The sequence below is a fragment of the Tribolium madens genome, unplaced genomic scaffold (genome assembly GCF_015345945.1).
Source record: "Tribolium madens isolate multiple individuals breed KSU strain unplaced genomic scaffold, Tmad_KSU_1.1 Scaffold_97;HRSCAF=244;Tcas5.2_LG3a, whole genome shotgun sequence".
NCBI classification, from domain to species: Eukaryota; Metazoa; Arthropoda; class Insecta; order Coleoptera; family Tenebrionidae; genus Tribolium; species Tribolium madens.
In genome coordinates this window covers 3,415,355-3,429,559 of record NW_025401069.1, presented here as the reverse complement: position 1 = coordinate 3,429,559, position 14,205 = coordinate 3,415,355, and the positions used below count along the sequence as shown (strand labels likewise).

The 14,205-nt window shown below is 32.8% G+C and overlaps 2 protein-coding genes across 4 annotated transcripts; one reads left to right on the top strand and one right to left on the bottom strand.

Annotated features, from left to right (window-relative positions):
• The first annotated feature begins 19 nt into the window (after positions 1-19).
• LOC123015245 (transcription termination factor 2) lies at positions 20-3,933 on the top strand. Of its 2 annotated transcripts, none has more exons than XM_044414878.1 (8): positions 20-441; positions 507-889; positions 935-1,873; positions 1,923-2,211; positions 2,810-2,949; positions 2,997-3,218; positions 3,270-3,631; positions 3,687-3,933. In XM_044414878.1, the coding sequence occupies exons 1-8, from the start codon at positions 393-395 to the stop codon at positions 3,835-3,837; spliced, it is 2,535 nt and encodes an 844-aa protein (XP_044270813.1). In that variant the 5' UTR covers positions 20-392; the 3' UTR covers positions 3,838-3,933. The 2 variants fall into 2 exon arrangements, with proteins under 2 accessions (XP_044270813.1, XP_044270812.1); XM_044414877.1 differs by having other exon boundaries at positions 492-889.
• Positions 3,934-11,954: 8,021 nt separating this feature from the next.
• On the bottom strand, positions 11,955-12,737 carry LOC123014767. 2 transcript variants are annotated; one of them, XR_006413338.1, is made up of 3 exons: positions 12,531-12,737; positions 12,074-12,477; positions 11,955-12,020 (listed from the first exon to the last, which is right to left on the bottom strand). XR_006413338.1 is itself a non-coding variant. In XM_044414033.1 (2 exons), exons 1-2 carry the CDS (start codon positions 12,706-12,708, stop codon positions 12,191-12,193), a joined length of 465 nt encoding a protein of 154 aa, XP_044269968.1. In that variant the 5' UTR covers positions 12,709-12,737; the 3' UTR covers positions 11,983-12,190. The 2 variants fall into 2 exon arrangements, 1 of the variants encoding a protein (XP_044269968.1); XM_044414033.1 differs by having other exon boundaries at positions 11,983-12,477.
• Positions 12,738-14,205: the final 1,468 nt, after the last annotated feature.

The following is a 14,205-nucleotide window of genomic DNA, read 5'->3' as shown; positions in this document are numbered from 1 at the left end:
TTGGTGTTGGGCCCAGAAGGGGGTTGCACGTCCAAGACAAGTGGGTCTGTGCTTATTTTATTCCATAAATTTTGTATTGGAACGGAAGTGAAGTTATGAAATTTTGTTCGGAAATAAAAACATGGCAACAAAATTTCAACAAAGCACGTTTTTTAATAGAATCACAATAAAATGCGCTTAAAATGATATGTTGACTATTTTGCATAAATAATACAAAAAATAAATTTAAAAATCATATCACAAATTGTGTGGGGTTTGCAATACTTTTGGTGAATTTTGACGAGCAAAAAATTATCGGCTTTGGAAGTTTTATCTGGTTTTACCTTGTTTTTTGTGTTAAATTGTGATTAGATTTGCAAATCATCCAGTGTTAAGAGCCCCACGATTGAATTATGAGCAACCAAAGTGACAATTTCGACCAGGAGGAGGACCTTTTTAATGGTATTTTTTAATCTCACTCTTATTTTATCAAGTTTAACGCAAATAAAAAGCTTCTTATTACACAGATGAGGAAGATGGGGCCCCAGAAACCGAAAATCTGTCACGACTTAGTTACAGAGAGACCAGTCAAGTCACTGACGACGAAAGTGACCAAGAAAATAACCCCAAGACTTCCCAGGACACACCTGAAATAATTGAGGACTCCCTCAGCATTGTTGAAATAAGTGACGACGAGGAGCCCCCGAGTTCAAGACTTGACGTCAAAAGGGAGCCCCCAGAAGTTCAGATTGAAAACACTGACGATGAGCAACCAGGAACGAGTCTCAAACAAACAAAAATCACTTCCTTTGTCACGAAACCGACACATAAAACAGTCGTGGGGCACCAGGAGTACCAAGAACAAGTGAAAAAAGTCAACTCAATTGAGGCTGATTTATTGAGGACTAGAGTGAGTAAAAGATTGAGTTTTCTAAATTTAATTAAACAATTTTAGAATGCTATGAGGGTGATAAAAGTAGAGAATTTGCCAGATCGGGGGAAATCCCTCACTGAGAAAGTCCAGTCTTTGGGGGAATTACTTCAAAAACAGAAGACTATTTTAGATGGTATGGAAGTGACCCAGGAGACACCTTTAACAGCCCACAATCGCGTTGAAGTCGCTTGGGAGGAGATCGAGGCTGGGGTGGACACTGTGGGGCCCCGAACATTCGGCAAAATCGGTGTTGCTCGCTTCAAAGCCGAGAAAACCATGGCCATGGAGACTCTTGATTCTCTTCACAAGTCGCTCGAGACATGCCCCTGTGAGAAAGACACCGTGGAGGAGCCCCAAGGTCTCAAAATCGCACTAATGCCCCACCAGAAACAAGCCCTGGCTTGGCTTCTATGGCGCGAGAAGCAGAAGCCATCAGGGGGGCTCCTAGCCGACGATATGGGACTTGGAAAAACTATCACGATGATTTCCCTAGTGTTAAAGTCACAAGAACTAAATCTTGATAATAAAGACAAGGAAAATCATGATGAGAAGCGACCAGGGGGCACTTTGGTGGTATGCCCCGCGAGTCTTATGAACCAATGGTCGGAGGAGATTAAAAGAAGAACGAAAAGGGGGCTATTATCGGTGGAAGTCTACCATGGGGCGAAACGCGAGACTAAACCAAAGCGACTCGCTAAACATGACATTGTCATCACGACTTACTCCCTAATTTTGAATGAGAATACCCGAGATGGGGCTGTTTTTGGGGTGCACTGGCGAAGGATCATCTTGGATGAGGCTCACCAGATCCGTAATCACAAATCGAAGACTTCCGAGGCGATTTTTCGCTTATCGGGGAAGTCCCGGTGGGCCTTAACAGGCACTCCTGTTCACAATAAAGAACTAGACATGTATGCAATTTTCAAGTTTTTGCGGTGTTCCCCCTTTGATGATCTCCAGGTTAGTTTATTTTTGTTTTTGAATTTGGTAATAATTGGGGGTTTTACAGGTGTGGAAGCATTGGGTTGGTGATAAGAGTACAGGAGGGGCGATGCGTCTCCACACTGTTATCTCTTCGTTGATGTTGAGACGCACCAAAGCCGACTTGATGGAGAAGGGGGTTTTGGAGAGTTTGCCTAATCGTACTTGGGAATTAATTTCCGTCAAGTTGGAGAAAGAGGAGATGGATGTTTATCAGAAAGTTTTGATTTTTTCAAGGACACTTTTCGCACAATTTTTGCACCAAAGGGCTGAGAAAAATCAAGATGCTTATGATTTTACATTCAACGGACTTCCACGTAATTTTTCATTTTACTTAAATGTTGACAACGTTTACACGGCTTTTTTTAAACAAAATTTTAATTATTCAAGTTTAACACAGTTGAATAAAATGTCATGCGAATTATTGTTTTTTCAACGTAAAATTGATGTATAACAGTTTAAGAACACCGTGTAAACGTAGTCACACTAATGCTAACATCATTTTTGAACAAATTTCCTTTTGTTATTGGCAATAAATTGGGGGTTTGGTATTTTTTTTACTAAAACAAAGTATTTTACTGTTTGTTGTTGTGATTTTACATTAAAAAACGATTCAAATTACATCAAAAAGTATTGACATTTGTCACAAATGTCATTGTCAATTTTTTCACAGCAATCTAGATTTATGAGTAAAATATTGATAACGTTTACACGGCCTTTAAATCGATTTTGAGAAAATAAAATTTAGGCTTTATTTACGTTTTTTCCATTTATAATTATTTATATTTTCACAAATGAATAAAATGTAATGCTAATTATTGTTTTTCCAATATAAAATTGTTTTTTTTTTGTAATTTCGATTTCAAAAATATGACATTTGTTATAAATTGTTAATTTTTTTGTTACTTATTTTAGCCGACCCGAATGGTGAATATTTTAAAATGAGGAACCGTTTATTGAAATTGAATCGCGTCAAAGAAGTGAGTCAACACGATATTCTAGTTTTATTACTCCGATTACGACAGATTTGTTGCCATCCCAGTTTGATCAAACAAGTGAGTGAATTAATAAAATTAATAAATTTCAAACTAATTTAAATCAGATGTTGCAAAGCGATGAAGATTTGGGCAATGCTGAAGATCAGGAAGAATCAGAAGAGTTGAATCTCCTCGAACAATTGAATCGATTAAACATAGATGAAGAAGAAGAAGAGTCAAATGTTGCTACAGGTCTCGCTAATGAAACTGTTGGTTTGAAAGAAGCGTCAAAAGGCTACTTGAATCCCTCAAATCCGGTTTTTACTACAGAACATGCGAGTAGTAAAGTGAGTTAGGTGTTAATAATTTTGAAATTACTTAATTTTTTTTTATTTCAGATTCGGGCATTAATCAATTTACTCAAAACGAAGATTGGTGAGGATAAAGCAATTGTGGTTTCACAGTGGACTGGTTTATTACATTTGGTTGCAATCCATCTCAAGAACGAGGGAATCCCCTATGATAGTCTTGATGGTTCGGTTTTAGTCCATAAACGAATGCCAATTGTGGATAATTTTAATGATCCAAATAGTGCTACTAAAGTTTTATTACTTTCGTTGACAGCTGGTGGAGTGGGCTTGAATTTGGTTGGAGCAAATCATTTGTTTCTGTTAGATTTGCACTGGAATCCTCAATTGGAAAATCAAGCACAGGACCGGATTTATCGGATGGGACAAAAGAAGAATATTTATGTTTACAAGTTTGTGTTTTTTTTTTTTGTTTTTTTTTTTATTCTAATTACACAATTGTTTCAGGTTTATGGCACTTCAAACGATTGAGGAAAGAATTAAGGCCCTTCAAGAGAGGAAACTCGAAATTGCAAATGCCATGCTCACAGGATCGAAACAAGTAACTAACAGTAAACTGTCCCTACAAGATTTAAAAATGCTTTTTGATTTTCAATAACTGTGTATATTTGTTTTATATGTATGTATTTTATTTTTTGTGTTGTTTTTGACTGTATAATTTTACCTAATGAACGATAATTTACAAAAAAAAATTGCAAAATGTTGGTATATTATTTTCCTGTAATCAAGGCCATCTGAATCAAAAAGCTTTTTGAAAAATAGACAATTGTGGCGCTCTCTACACGACAAGTTAAATAACATCTAAATGCATTTAAAGAAAACTACTTGGAAAAAAACGTGATGTGATGATGGTGTACATAATTACTTTGTTAGTTCATGCTACAAAAATTTGATTGCAATTGTACTTAAGTCATTGTACGTAAATGTTATAAAGAACATTATGCAGTTTGTTCTTTACGGCCTTCTGTTTTTAAACTTTAGTGATAGATGGCGCTGAGTGTCAGTCAGTAAATTGAACAGTGACTGCAACAGGACAGTTACTGTAGTAAATTGTGGTAAATTGGTTGGTTAAGGTTGAACTATATTGGGAACTAATGTGTTGCTGGCACACAAGGTGGCGCCATATTTAGCGCCGTAGCCGACAACCCAACATACACTTGTTCCCAGTCCCAACAGATTTAGTTCATTTCTTTGTGATATACCAGTCTTTCATATTTCTACTAGCCACTAGAGGGCTTTTTACTAAACCTGCTTCAAGGATCTTGACCTTCAGCAGTTAGGCAAACAAGCACCGAAGGGTAGTAATAACAATATGATCATAAAATAATAAAATTCTTAGATTCGATAGCAAGTCGATGCATTATGGTAAAACACCGATTTAAAATTGAGTTATCATAATCAGTAATCACTCTTGTTTATTAATTAACATAATTTTTGGTTATTTGTTATTTACTGGAATGGGGCATAATTTTTCTTTCGCTGTAATTAGTATTTATCTAGAAAAAAGGATTAGAGATTACACAATGGGTGATATATCTTATATTATTTTTTCTATTTTGTTCTCACAATAAGCATTTTGTGTAACTGAAAACAGTTGCATAAAATGCAATTTTGTGAAACTGTTTTTTGGCGACATTTTATGCCATACTTTGACCATCACTGGCATAGACTGTCATTTTTAAGTGAGAAATTGTTGCAGTTCAACGTATTTCACCGAAACTAATATGATTTAATCTATTTTCAAGAGATTTGGGTCAAATGTCATAAATTTTAACAATCAAATATAATAAATTCAATTTAAAAAGCGTTGAATTGAAAAAATATTAGTATAAAATACGCGTGTCACAACCTCTCATTTGATACTTGTGCATTTGTAGCACGATCAGCGTGTTTGTAACATTTGTTTTCTAATAGGCAACAAATTAAATGGACAGTATATTATTTAAAATGGCAAGTATTTTTGAACAGTGGAAATAAATAAATGTACAGTAAAAATAATAAATGCACAGTAAAATAAATAAATGTACAGTAAAAATAATACACATTTACAAACAAAATGTTTCCGAGGAAAACTGGAATGTGGCAAAGCCTTCAAAAACAAAATTATGGTATCAAGAGCACAGCAGTGCAAAGAGTAGCGTACGCTGATTAGACTAATTATTACCATTTGTGCACAGTTTTCAGCTCTTGCTAAAATCATTCTTACGCAGGGACCCTTGTTAATACATATATTACTACTACAATAATAATAATAAATAACATTCTTACGCAGGGGCCATACTTGACTGACAATTTCTTAGATTTTATGTTATTTTGCTAATTTATTATTTTTACTTTGCAAATTGGATTTTTTTACTGAACAAATTACAATAAAATACTGTGCGTGCTTTACTTAGCATTTATTATTTTTACTGTGCAAAATATTATATTATACTTACCATTTTAATTTTTTTCCTGTGCAAAAATTAATTAAATACTGATCAATTATCATTTTATACTGATCAAAATTGAATTATTTACTGAGCGTTTTATATAGTATATAATATACTAATTTTTCGTACTATTTTAATTTTATTGGATCCGAAAAAGATTTATTTTGAGGCCTCAAATGAGTCCGTGAAATAGTAATTTTTGGAGCGTATACAAAAAAAAGTATTTTTGTAATATTCTTTTTTGTCTCCTTAACACTTTTTTTAGTACGCCACCTGTAAGTAATTAATCTTTACGATTAGAATCATAATAAGTGACATTTTAAAGTTAAGCTGTTTTCAGCGTTCCTTTACTAGATGCAAAATACATGAGGATTATGGCGATAAATTACTTGCTAATGGCTTGTCATTTATCAATCCCTTCATTAAAATTTATAATTTTAGTTATTAGCACTCCGAGATCCTTTGCCTTTCATTTTTATTAATTTCGACTAAGCAGTGTCGTTCCGGTTAAATGAATATGCAAAGTAATGTTCATATGGGACCTGAATGTTCCTTCAAGGCGGTATTACGGTGTTCATCCCCATATTAACTATTATATTAAAAGGAGCGATTCGTTGTGATATGCGAAGAGAATGTAATCCGATAAACTGGATGTTATCGAGATGTAGCAGCAAACACATGATGTGCACTCTAAATATCAAATATTTATATCTATTCTGTCTTGAGAACGGGGCAATATATTTTTCGGTTTTCCTGAATAATGCTACCGCTGTATCTTTATGTAGGTCTGTCTGCGATGCACGAAGAGGTGTTTCATGAATTCACAGCTAATCAGACCGAGAAAATTGAATGTGTGCCATTATTTCCTTTTATGTGAAAGCTTGTAAAAAATAAATAGGTACGTTTTCACTGGTGAAACAAATTTGCTCTGGATTAATTCTACAAAACGTAAAAACACGGAATTTTAATTCGACTTTTTGAGGGCGGCTTGGAGTTAATTTTTTGTCAGACTGCTTCAAAAAACTTTATTTTTAACATAACGTTCTTATTTTGGTAGTGAAATATACATGTAGTGTCCGGTGTCTCTGGTATTTGGTTATATTCGTAGCAAACTACTTCCAAATCTCAGAATATTCAACTGTCAGTTTTCGTTTCTATATCTCTGTGTAATGGCAGTCAAACACAACACATTTTCTGATAAGCGTTCCTTCAGAGCGATTTAGCTAACAACAAACGTTGACACGATTCGATTATTCCCCAATTTGCTGCTTCGCCAGTTAACTGATAATTTTTTCTTGAGATCACGCATCGCTAAGCGTGTTTATCAAGATCTCGAGTTGGGCGTAATTCGTCGACATAATTTATGTGCGTGATAAATAGGAACACCACAGTTGGATATGTAGGAAAGGAAAGCGAAACTCAGATCTGCTACATATTTGTCAGCTGTCTCACTGTTTTCAAACAGGAGGAGCGCACGGAGAATAATATAGTCTAGTTTGAAGTAAGCTAGACGTACTTGGAGAATTTGCAACCTCAAATAGTGCTATTTAATGCATTAGTCTCGCTTCAGGCGTCTCTATGTACTGTCTTGCTAAATGCGTTCTCGTGATACATAGTTAATGCTTCTGCAGCCTGGCTTCAGCCGCCCACATTTTGGCTGCATGTTCAGAGCCCAATTTAAAAAAAAAATTAATTTCATTCAACATCGCATCTACATGGGTTGTTCTTAAGGACGATACAAAACAATAATCGAAAAATTGACTAGAAAAATTATGAGCGCTTTAGAGGTAATTTTTTTTTAATTTACCTTGACATTAGGTTATTGATTTAGAAAACATTTTGTGGGACATGTATAATATGTTTTAGCGCAATTAGATTCTATTCGATTGTTTACTACGTCTGTTTCCAAGACAGTAAGTTGTATTTACTCATTGCTATCCCAAACTAGTCGGTAAGTATTCAAATACGTCGCCAAAGGATTTTGGCGTTCTAGAATTTTTTTTAGATATTTTATTAAAAAACTAACAAAAATCAATTGCGAACGTTAAGGACTTACGGAGCTCAGACAATACTATTTTGGGTTAATATTTCTTTACGTGGTATAATTTGTGGTTTAACATTTTATTCTGTGTGTAAGAACTCCGAGTATGTAGACGGTGGTGTCGACTTAGTATACTACATTTTTTAACCTATGAAATTTAGAGTTAATTTAATGATAAGCCTTGGGTTTCCTTTTCTTTAAATTTCAATCACAAAACAAATCTACTCGTATTGGCATCAGTTTTTTGGTAGTTTAGAACCATTGGATTTTTAGCTCTAAAGTTGTAAACCGCGTATTAATTAGTTAATGAAATTGTTTTTCTTTGAATCACTAGAAGAACGAAATCATCTTGTGATTTGTCAATAATATCAACTAATTTCAACATAACGTGACTCCCTTTCTAAAAAGTACATTTTTCTGTTAGTTTTGCATTAAAGTAAATAAAAAAACTTGCGTACTTCTTTATGTTTATCTGGTCTCTCACTGTCACTTGCTTCTTTACTTCAAAAGAATAATGCATAAGTTTTCAAGCTCTAAAATTCATACATCGGTTTGTTAATATGAACGAGTATCAGATCGAAGAAAAGGTTGAGAAGGAACAATACCTCTGAAGAAGTTTTAGAGAGTCATCGGAAATTTCCAGAATGTTTAGAAATCGAGTTTTCAAAATAATTTTTGATCATTGTTAATAATAATAAACAATTTTGTCTCATTATACTCGTGTAAAACCTCTTGAGCGAGAAAAATACTGGTAATGTCACCCACATGACAGGTGTCAAAATTACGGTAGACCAGCTATTTTTTAAAGTTCTGGGCAAATTTTTATTATTTTTGTAACCTAGAAGCGGATATAATTTTTCAATCACACTTTGAGGTGCGCTTCTGGGATTGGTGGATTTAAGAGTTTAATAATTTACTTTTTCGGCTGCACTTTTTGGCGATCTATTGCCGTTGGCACTTGACATTTTTCTCTAGGGCGCGAGTGCTGGCGCACTCTGTATAATAGTAGTTTCGTTTGATTTTAAATTGAGAAAATATGTGTTAAAATATATTTTTTAAAGTCTTGAGGTAATTTTATTAATATTAATTGAAATTGTTTCCATTTTAAATTTCACAAAAATTTATTGACAAATATGTAGCAGAGATTTTAGAGCCGAAAATTTTACGTGGAACACCCTGTATAATTTATTTTTATTGTAAAACTTTTAATAAACAACTGAAAATAGTTTTATTGTAGTTTCTACAAAAAAACATGCAATAAAGATTACATAACTAACGAGCTTTTTTTTCACCATTAGCTAATAATCCTGAACATAAATGAATGTAATTGTAAGTTTTAACAATACTACTATTATGTCAATGACTTGTACATTACAAAAAATTGGGGTTGGAATAAGGCTTTCGTCTTTCTTTATTGCTTTACATTTTTGTTTGACTATCATAAAATAAGAACAATATTGCGAGAAATAATGTTAACTTTTAGTGATATTTAATGTTTACTAATAATTTATCTAACATTGTTCTAAAAGTTTAAGAAAAATGTTTCAAGAAATGAAATGTGTTTCAGTAACTAGTCATTGTTCAGTAAATATTTTTTCCAAGATAATATAATTTTTTTTAAACAATTGTATTTTTATCACATTTTAGTACAAATTTGGTGGAGGCGCCGGGCAAATGTATAGACGTTTGAACTATGATTTTAGTAATTTAATTTAATTTTAACATTTTAACTTTTGGTTTATTTATCAACAGGTTTGATGTAGATTGTAAATAACTTTACGACCTTAGGGAAATAATTCAATAATTTTATAATGTTTTCTTAGTAGATACTTAAGTAACACTTTTTGTATTTTTCTCGAGTTTTTAGTCACTTACAATTACAATCTTGTTAAATCCGTTATCGAAATCAACGTTGGTTTTATCTCTTGGAATTGTGTGTTCGTAGTGCGTCAACAGGAGACATATATGGTCTCTTTTAAACATAGCTCACTAAAGTCCTTTTAACCACAACTAATAACACGGTCCAATTTAAATAAGTAGGAAAGTGGAGCGTAGCTGAAACGAAATTACATGAAGCTGAAGCCGTTCATTAGAGACACATGTGTTTCCCTATTCGCTGAAGCGCGTCGTTCCCAAGTATGTGTAGAAACTTCCGAAAATAATATATGTTTGCCTGACAATCTGAAAACTTTGCCGAAATAGACGCTTGAACTTCCTATACTCGTGGACACAAATCTACCCCTTGGGTCATTCCGTCAATGTGTCACATAAGTAATTACTTTGGTAATGAGTTACGGTTAATTATAGTTTCAATACTCGCGTGTACTGCCACAAATAAGAAGCGAGACTGAACTATCCGAATATCATAATTGACCATAACAAAAAACCAAACACCAATTTACACCAGGAGAAATATGTTTTATTAGGTGTTGCTCCTGAAAGCAGCATTGTTTACCAAAGTCCGTTGTGATTTCCTGAAGTGCAAAATTTATTGGAGATATCTGGTCGGTTAATCTCTATTCGCAACCGGCAATTCGGTTTGGGATAATTGCGAGCTTTTGGTAAATTATTATTAGTGACACAAAACAATAAGTTTTATGAAACAAATTTTTACTTTTTATGAATGTTTTAAATGACTTATGTGTGCACTAAAACGGGGAAAAAATATAGAAATGTTAACTAGTCTGTATTTTTGTGCAATTCGCCTACAAAAATAAATCTCTGTACATGTCATCGGATAAAAATCAGAGAAAATAATAAACCGCGACAGCAATTGAATCGTGATTGAAAAATATTACTGACCATCGTTAAAACAATCCAGCCATTAGAGTTGGTTGATAAAATTTGATTTTAAAATGAAAACTGGTTTTATTCATGCGATTACATTTGCAAGTTTCCAACTTCTCTTTAAAACATTTCTACTTTTTGTTTGAAGGCCAGTTATACTTACAAGTTTATTCTGTTTGCTATTTGAATGAATGTAGATAAGGTCTCTGAGCTCTTTGATTCCCTCTAAAATAACCAACATTTTCACTTACGTTAGGCTGTAGGCTTAACCGTAAATTTAAAATTTATGTTTTACTTTACCTTTTAAATGATGATCAAATAATTTTCTTCGTCGCGTGTATGCTTGGAATGTATTTATTTTTCATTAATTTATAAGATGAGAAGAGACTGGAACTATTTTCTCTTAGAAATTTTTATTTTTTCGTACGAAATGTTTTTTTGAATATTAGTTGGATGTAGTTGTAAACGTATATTGATTTTACATGCTTGAAAAAAAAAGATTGATTGCACCGTAGGGAAATTCCATTATTCTTGATCCAGCCGTGAAGTTATCTACAATAGGTATATGCTCTGACATAAAATATTTATGTCATTTCATTTTTTTTCTTATTATAAAGCTAGAGCTTTTTAAGTTGCTTCCTGAAATTCTAACGTAATTACGTTATTGTTATTCTTTAAGAACAGAAGAATTTATCTACTAGTGGTTCAGCGAAAGCAAATTAATTTAACACAATATTTTATACAAGTTCATTTTTCTCCCTGTATTTGAGAATTAAATTAATTTTTATTCTAATTGAATATCAACGTTGCAAAATTCATAAAACAATTAAAATTTCACATTCTTCTAGTAATAATAGTTAAAACAGAATGAAACAATTAAAACTTAAGTGGTTAGACGCTATAAAAGTACACTTAAGATTTTTCTAATCTTGCTCAAAATTGGTGAAGTTTATTCCCATTGATCCTATACATTTTAGAGTAGATGTCCAATAATAGCATTTACAGTGTGTTCACTTTGACTCGAGATTTATAGAAATGTCTCTGTAAATGTCTGAAATTGGTCACTGTGGAATAAAATGGCCGTACTCCGGAGAGCATTGTTAAAAAATGAACTCTCCGAATTGACGAAAAAATTTAGAAACAAGCAAACACAAAAGTAAAAATCGTAAAAATGCATTTCCTGTTTGTTGGTAAAACACTTAAAGTTTTTCAACTAATCGTGAAATATTAAAGACATTTCATTACTAAGTCTCTTTAATTTTTTATATCGTTGAAGATGATGATTAACTAAAGTGTAAGTAAACAATTTTAAAACAACGATTAAATAAGAATTTTCTTGACTTAAACTTTTTGTTTGCGACATTATATTTTATTGATTTTTGTATTAAATTTAATTCGTACCGCTTAATTTCTACGGGGATAGGTACACAAACAGAACATTAAATGTGAATAAATCATAGCTTGACCTGAAACGTTATTTCAAATTTATATTTATGAAATTATACCAGTGCGGTATTAAGCCTATAAAGAACAGAAGTGAAGGTGGATAATATGCATAACAGGGTAGATCATACACAAAAACATGTATAAGCTTCTAGAAGCTTGGAGTAGCAAGTTGTTAATAAAAAGAAAGCTTCCTGACATAGTTTATGTGTGAGCTTTCGTACATTAAATGATGCTTTTATGAGCTTTCATATCCAAAGCCAGATGGGTGAATCCTTGTCATATTCCAAAACGTCTAAATCCATTTGATACAACTCGTTATGTCTCGCCCATAAATCGATAACGCTTTGATTGCTGTAATAAATATCAGGGTAGAAATTTCTAATAGTTTCTAATTTTCTTTTCAGCCTTTTAAAAGTCGCCAGTTTTCGCGCTTCATTTTCTTTAAAATTACTTTCTTGAAAATGTGAGCTTTGCCATTTTTGTCGGTGCATTTTTGTGGTCAAAACATCCCAACTTTTGCACTTACCTTCCTCTAAGTGGGAAAAACTATTAAATGTTAAATACGACATACTACTATTAACTCACCTTGGAAGTTTAATTTTCTTTTGGTGGAGTCAGCGTCAGGCTTAATAAAATTATTTATGTAGAGATTCACCGCATCTAGAGAAAAACCTTCACGTATGAGGGCCCCTTGGTCCTGCTTCTTGGCTTGGACTGGTAAAATTTCATATTTAATTTTTTTTGGATTGGGTCGAAAAAACATTTTAACGATTCTGTGACATTTAAAATGTGTCAACTCAACGCGAGTATTATTAGCTTAGCTGATTGTTTTCAGAGGCAACATGCGAGAGATGTAACCTAATTTGACGGTCTATCTATCTGTATTTGTCGTATTCTCAAAAGCCCTCGGCTGTGTTTGAGTGGTAAACATTAACACATGCGGAAATATGTAAATATGGATCCGCTCGAGATGACTACGTTAACAAATAAGCAATGCAATTATGAAAGCTCTGCCCTTTTGAGCCTCGGGCCAAATCTTGTTTATTTGTTGAGTGTGTTATTTGAGGTTGCAAAAAATGAACTCGGGGTCTGAATCAGATAACACATTTATATTCTTCTCTTTGTGTAATTTTACCAATCTTGACTCGACTTGTTTACAGATTCGCAACAGCATCGAAAATAAGGACTCGGATCTGAAAGCCTCGACACAAGCTCTTTGTCAAATTTGATACCCCTGCTAAAATAATTCAGAAACATAGTTTATTATTTATGAATTTTTATGAAAAATTGTAAATAACTGAACTGACGTCTTGAAGTAAAGATTTTTGTACGCAAGATGCTTTAAATTTTAAGTAAGGAAAAGTTTATAAAAAGAGTAACTTAGTTTACTAAACTTTATTTCTATAAACAAAATACTTAATAAATAGTTATTTATTATACAAGATGATAAATAAATTGTTTATCTACGAGTGAAAAGGTTAAGTTTACGAGTGACGAAGTCACTTATAATAGGTATTTCGTTTTATTTTGTAGGTACTCACCTACCAGAATTTCTTGAATCTAAACAGTAGATAAAAATTACTTTATTTCACTAGACGATAAAAGACTATTTTATCTACTAAAATTTGTTGATAGAAGCACTGTTTAACATTGAGTACAAAATAAACAATATTGAATTATTTCTATCAGAAAATTATTCGACTACTAACTCTTGGTAAATTGTTTTTTTATTTTGTTATTTGTAGTTTCTTTTCTAATTTTGTTCTTAATAGAAATAAAACAAAAACGTAAGTTGTCCGGTAGATATTTGTGATCAAAATAACTTGTAAAAGTAACTAACGAGTATTAAGTTTCGTGTTGACAAGACGAAAAACCGCAACCTTTTTTCTCCTGGTTGATTTCAGCAGACACATGCTCAATTACTCTCCATTTAAACTCATTCAATTATTGCATTTTCTTTTGTGCCGTTTTTATTTCTCGACACAGCCACAATGAAACACAATAAGGTTGAAAAATGCGTATGCTTGTGTTTAATTAAATTGAGTATTTTGTGTCAAATACTCCTTTATGTTCTGAGAGTATAATTGCATAACAAATTTTGGGTGTTATCCACAAGCGCAACAATTACACCTCTGGAGCCGCCTTTTTAGTCCTGTTCAGAGTTTAAGTCGATGATGTTATCAAGTTGTATGGCGATTATAATGTATGGAAGTTGTTGGAGCATAACAGGTTAACACCGTTTAGTTCTGCAAGCAGCTGT

Excerpts from the sequence above, each read along its gene's own strand:
- LOC123015245 (XM_044414877.1), top strand. The coding sequence starts at position 393 with ATGAGCAACCAAAGTGACAATTTCGACCAGGAGGAGGACCTTTTTAAT. Across the intron at positions 890-934 it reads CTGATTTATTGAGGACTAGA|AATGCTATGAGGGTGATAAA; the intron begins GTGAGTAAAAGA and ends AAACAATTTTAG. Across the intron at positions 2,212-2,809 it reads TACATTCAACGGACTTCCAC|CCGACCCGAATGGTGAATAT; the intron begins GTAATTTTTCAT and ends TACTTATTTTAG.
- LOC123014767 (XM_044414033.1), bottom strand. The coding sequence starts at position 12,708 with ATGTTTTTTCGACCCAATCCAAAAAAAATTAAATATGAAATTTTACCA. Across the intron at positions 12,478-12,530 it reads AAGAAAATTAAACTTCCAAG|AGGAAGGTAAGTGCAAAAGT; the intron begins GTGAGTTAATAG and ends TTTCCCACTTAG.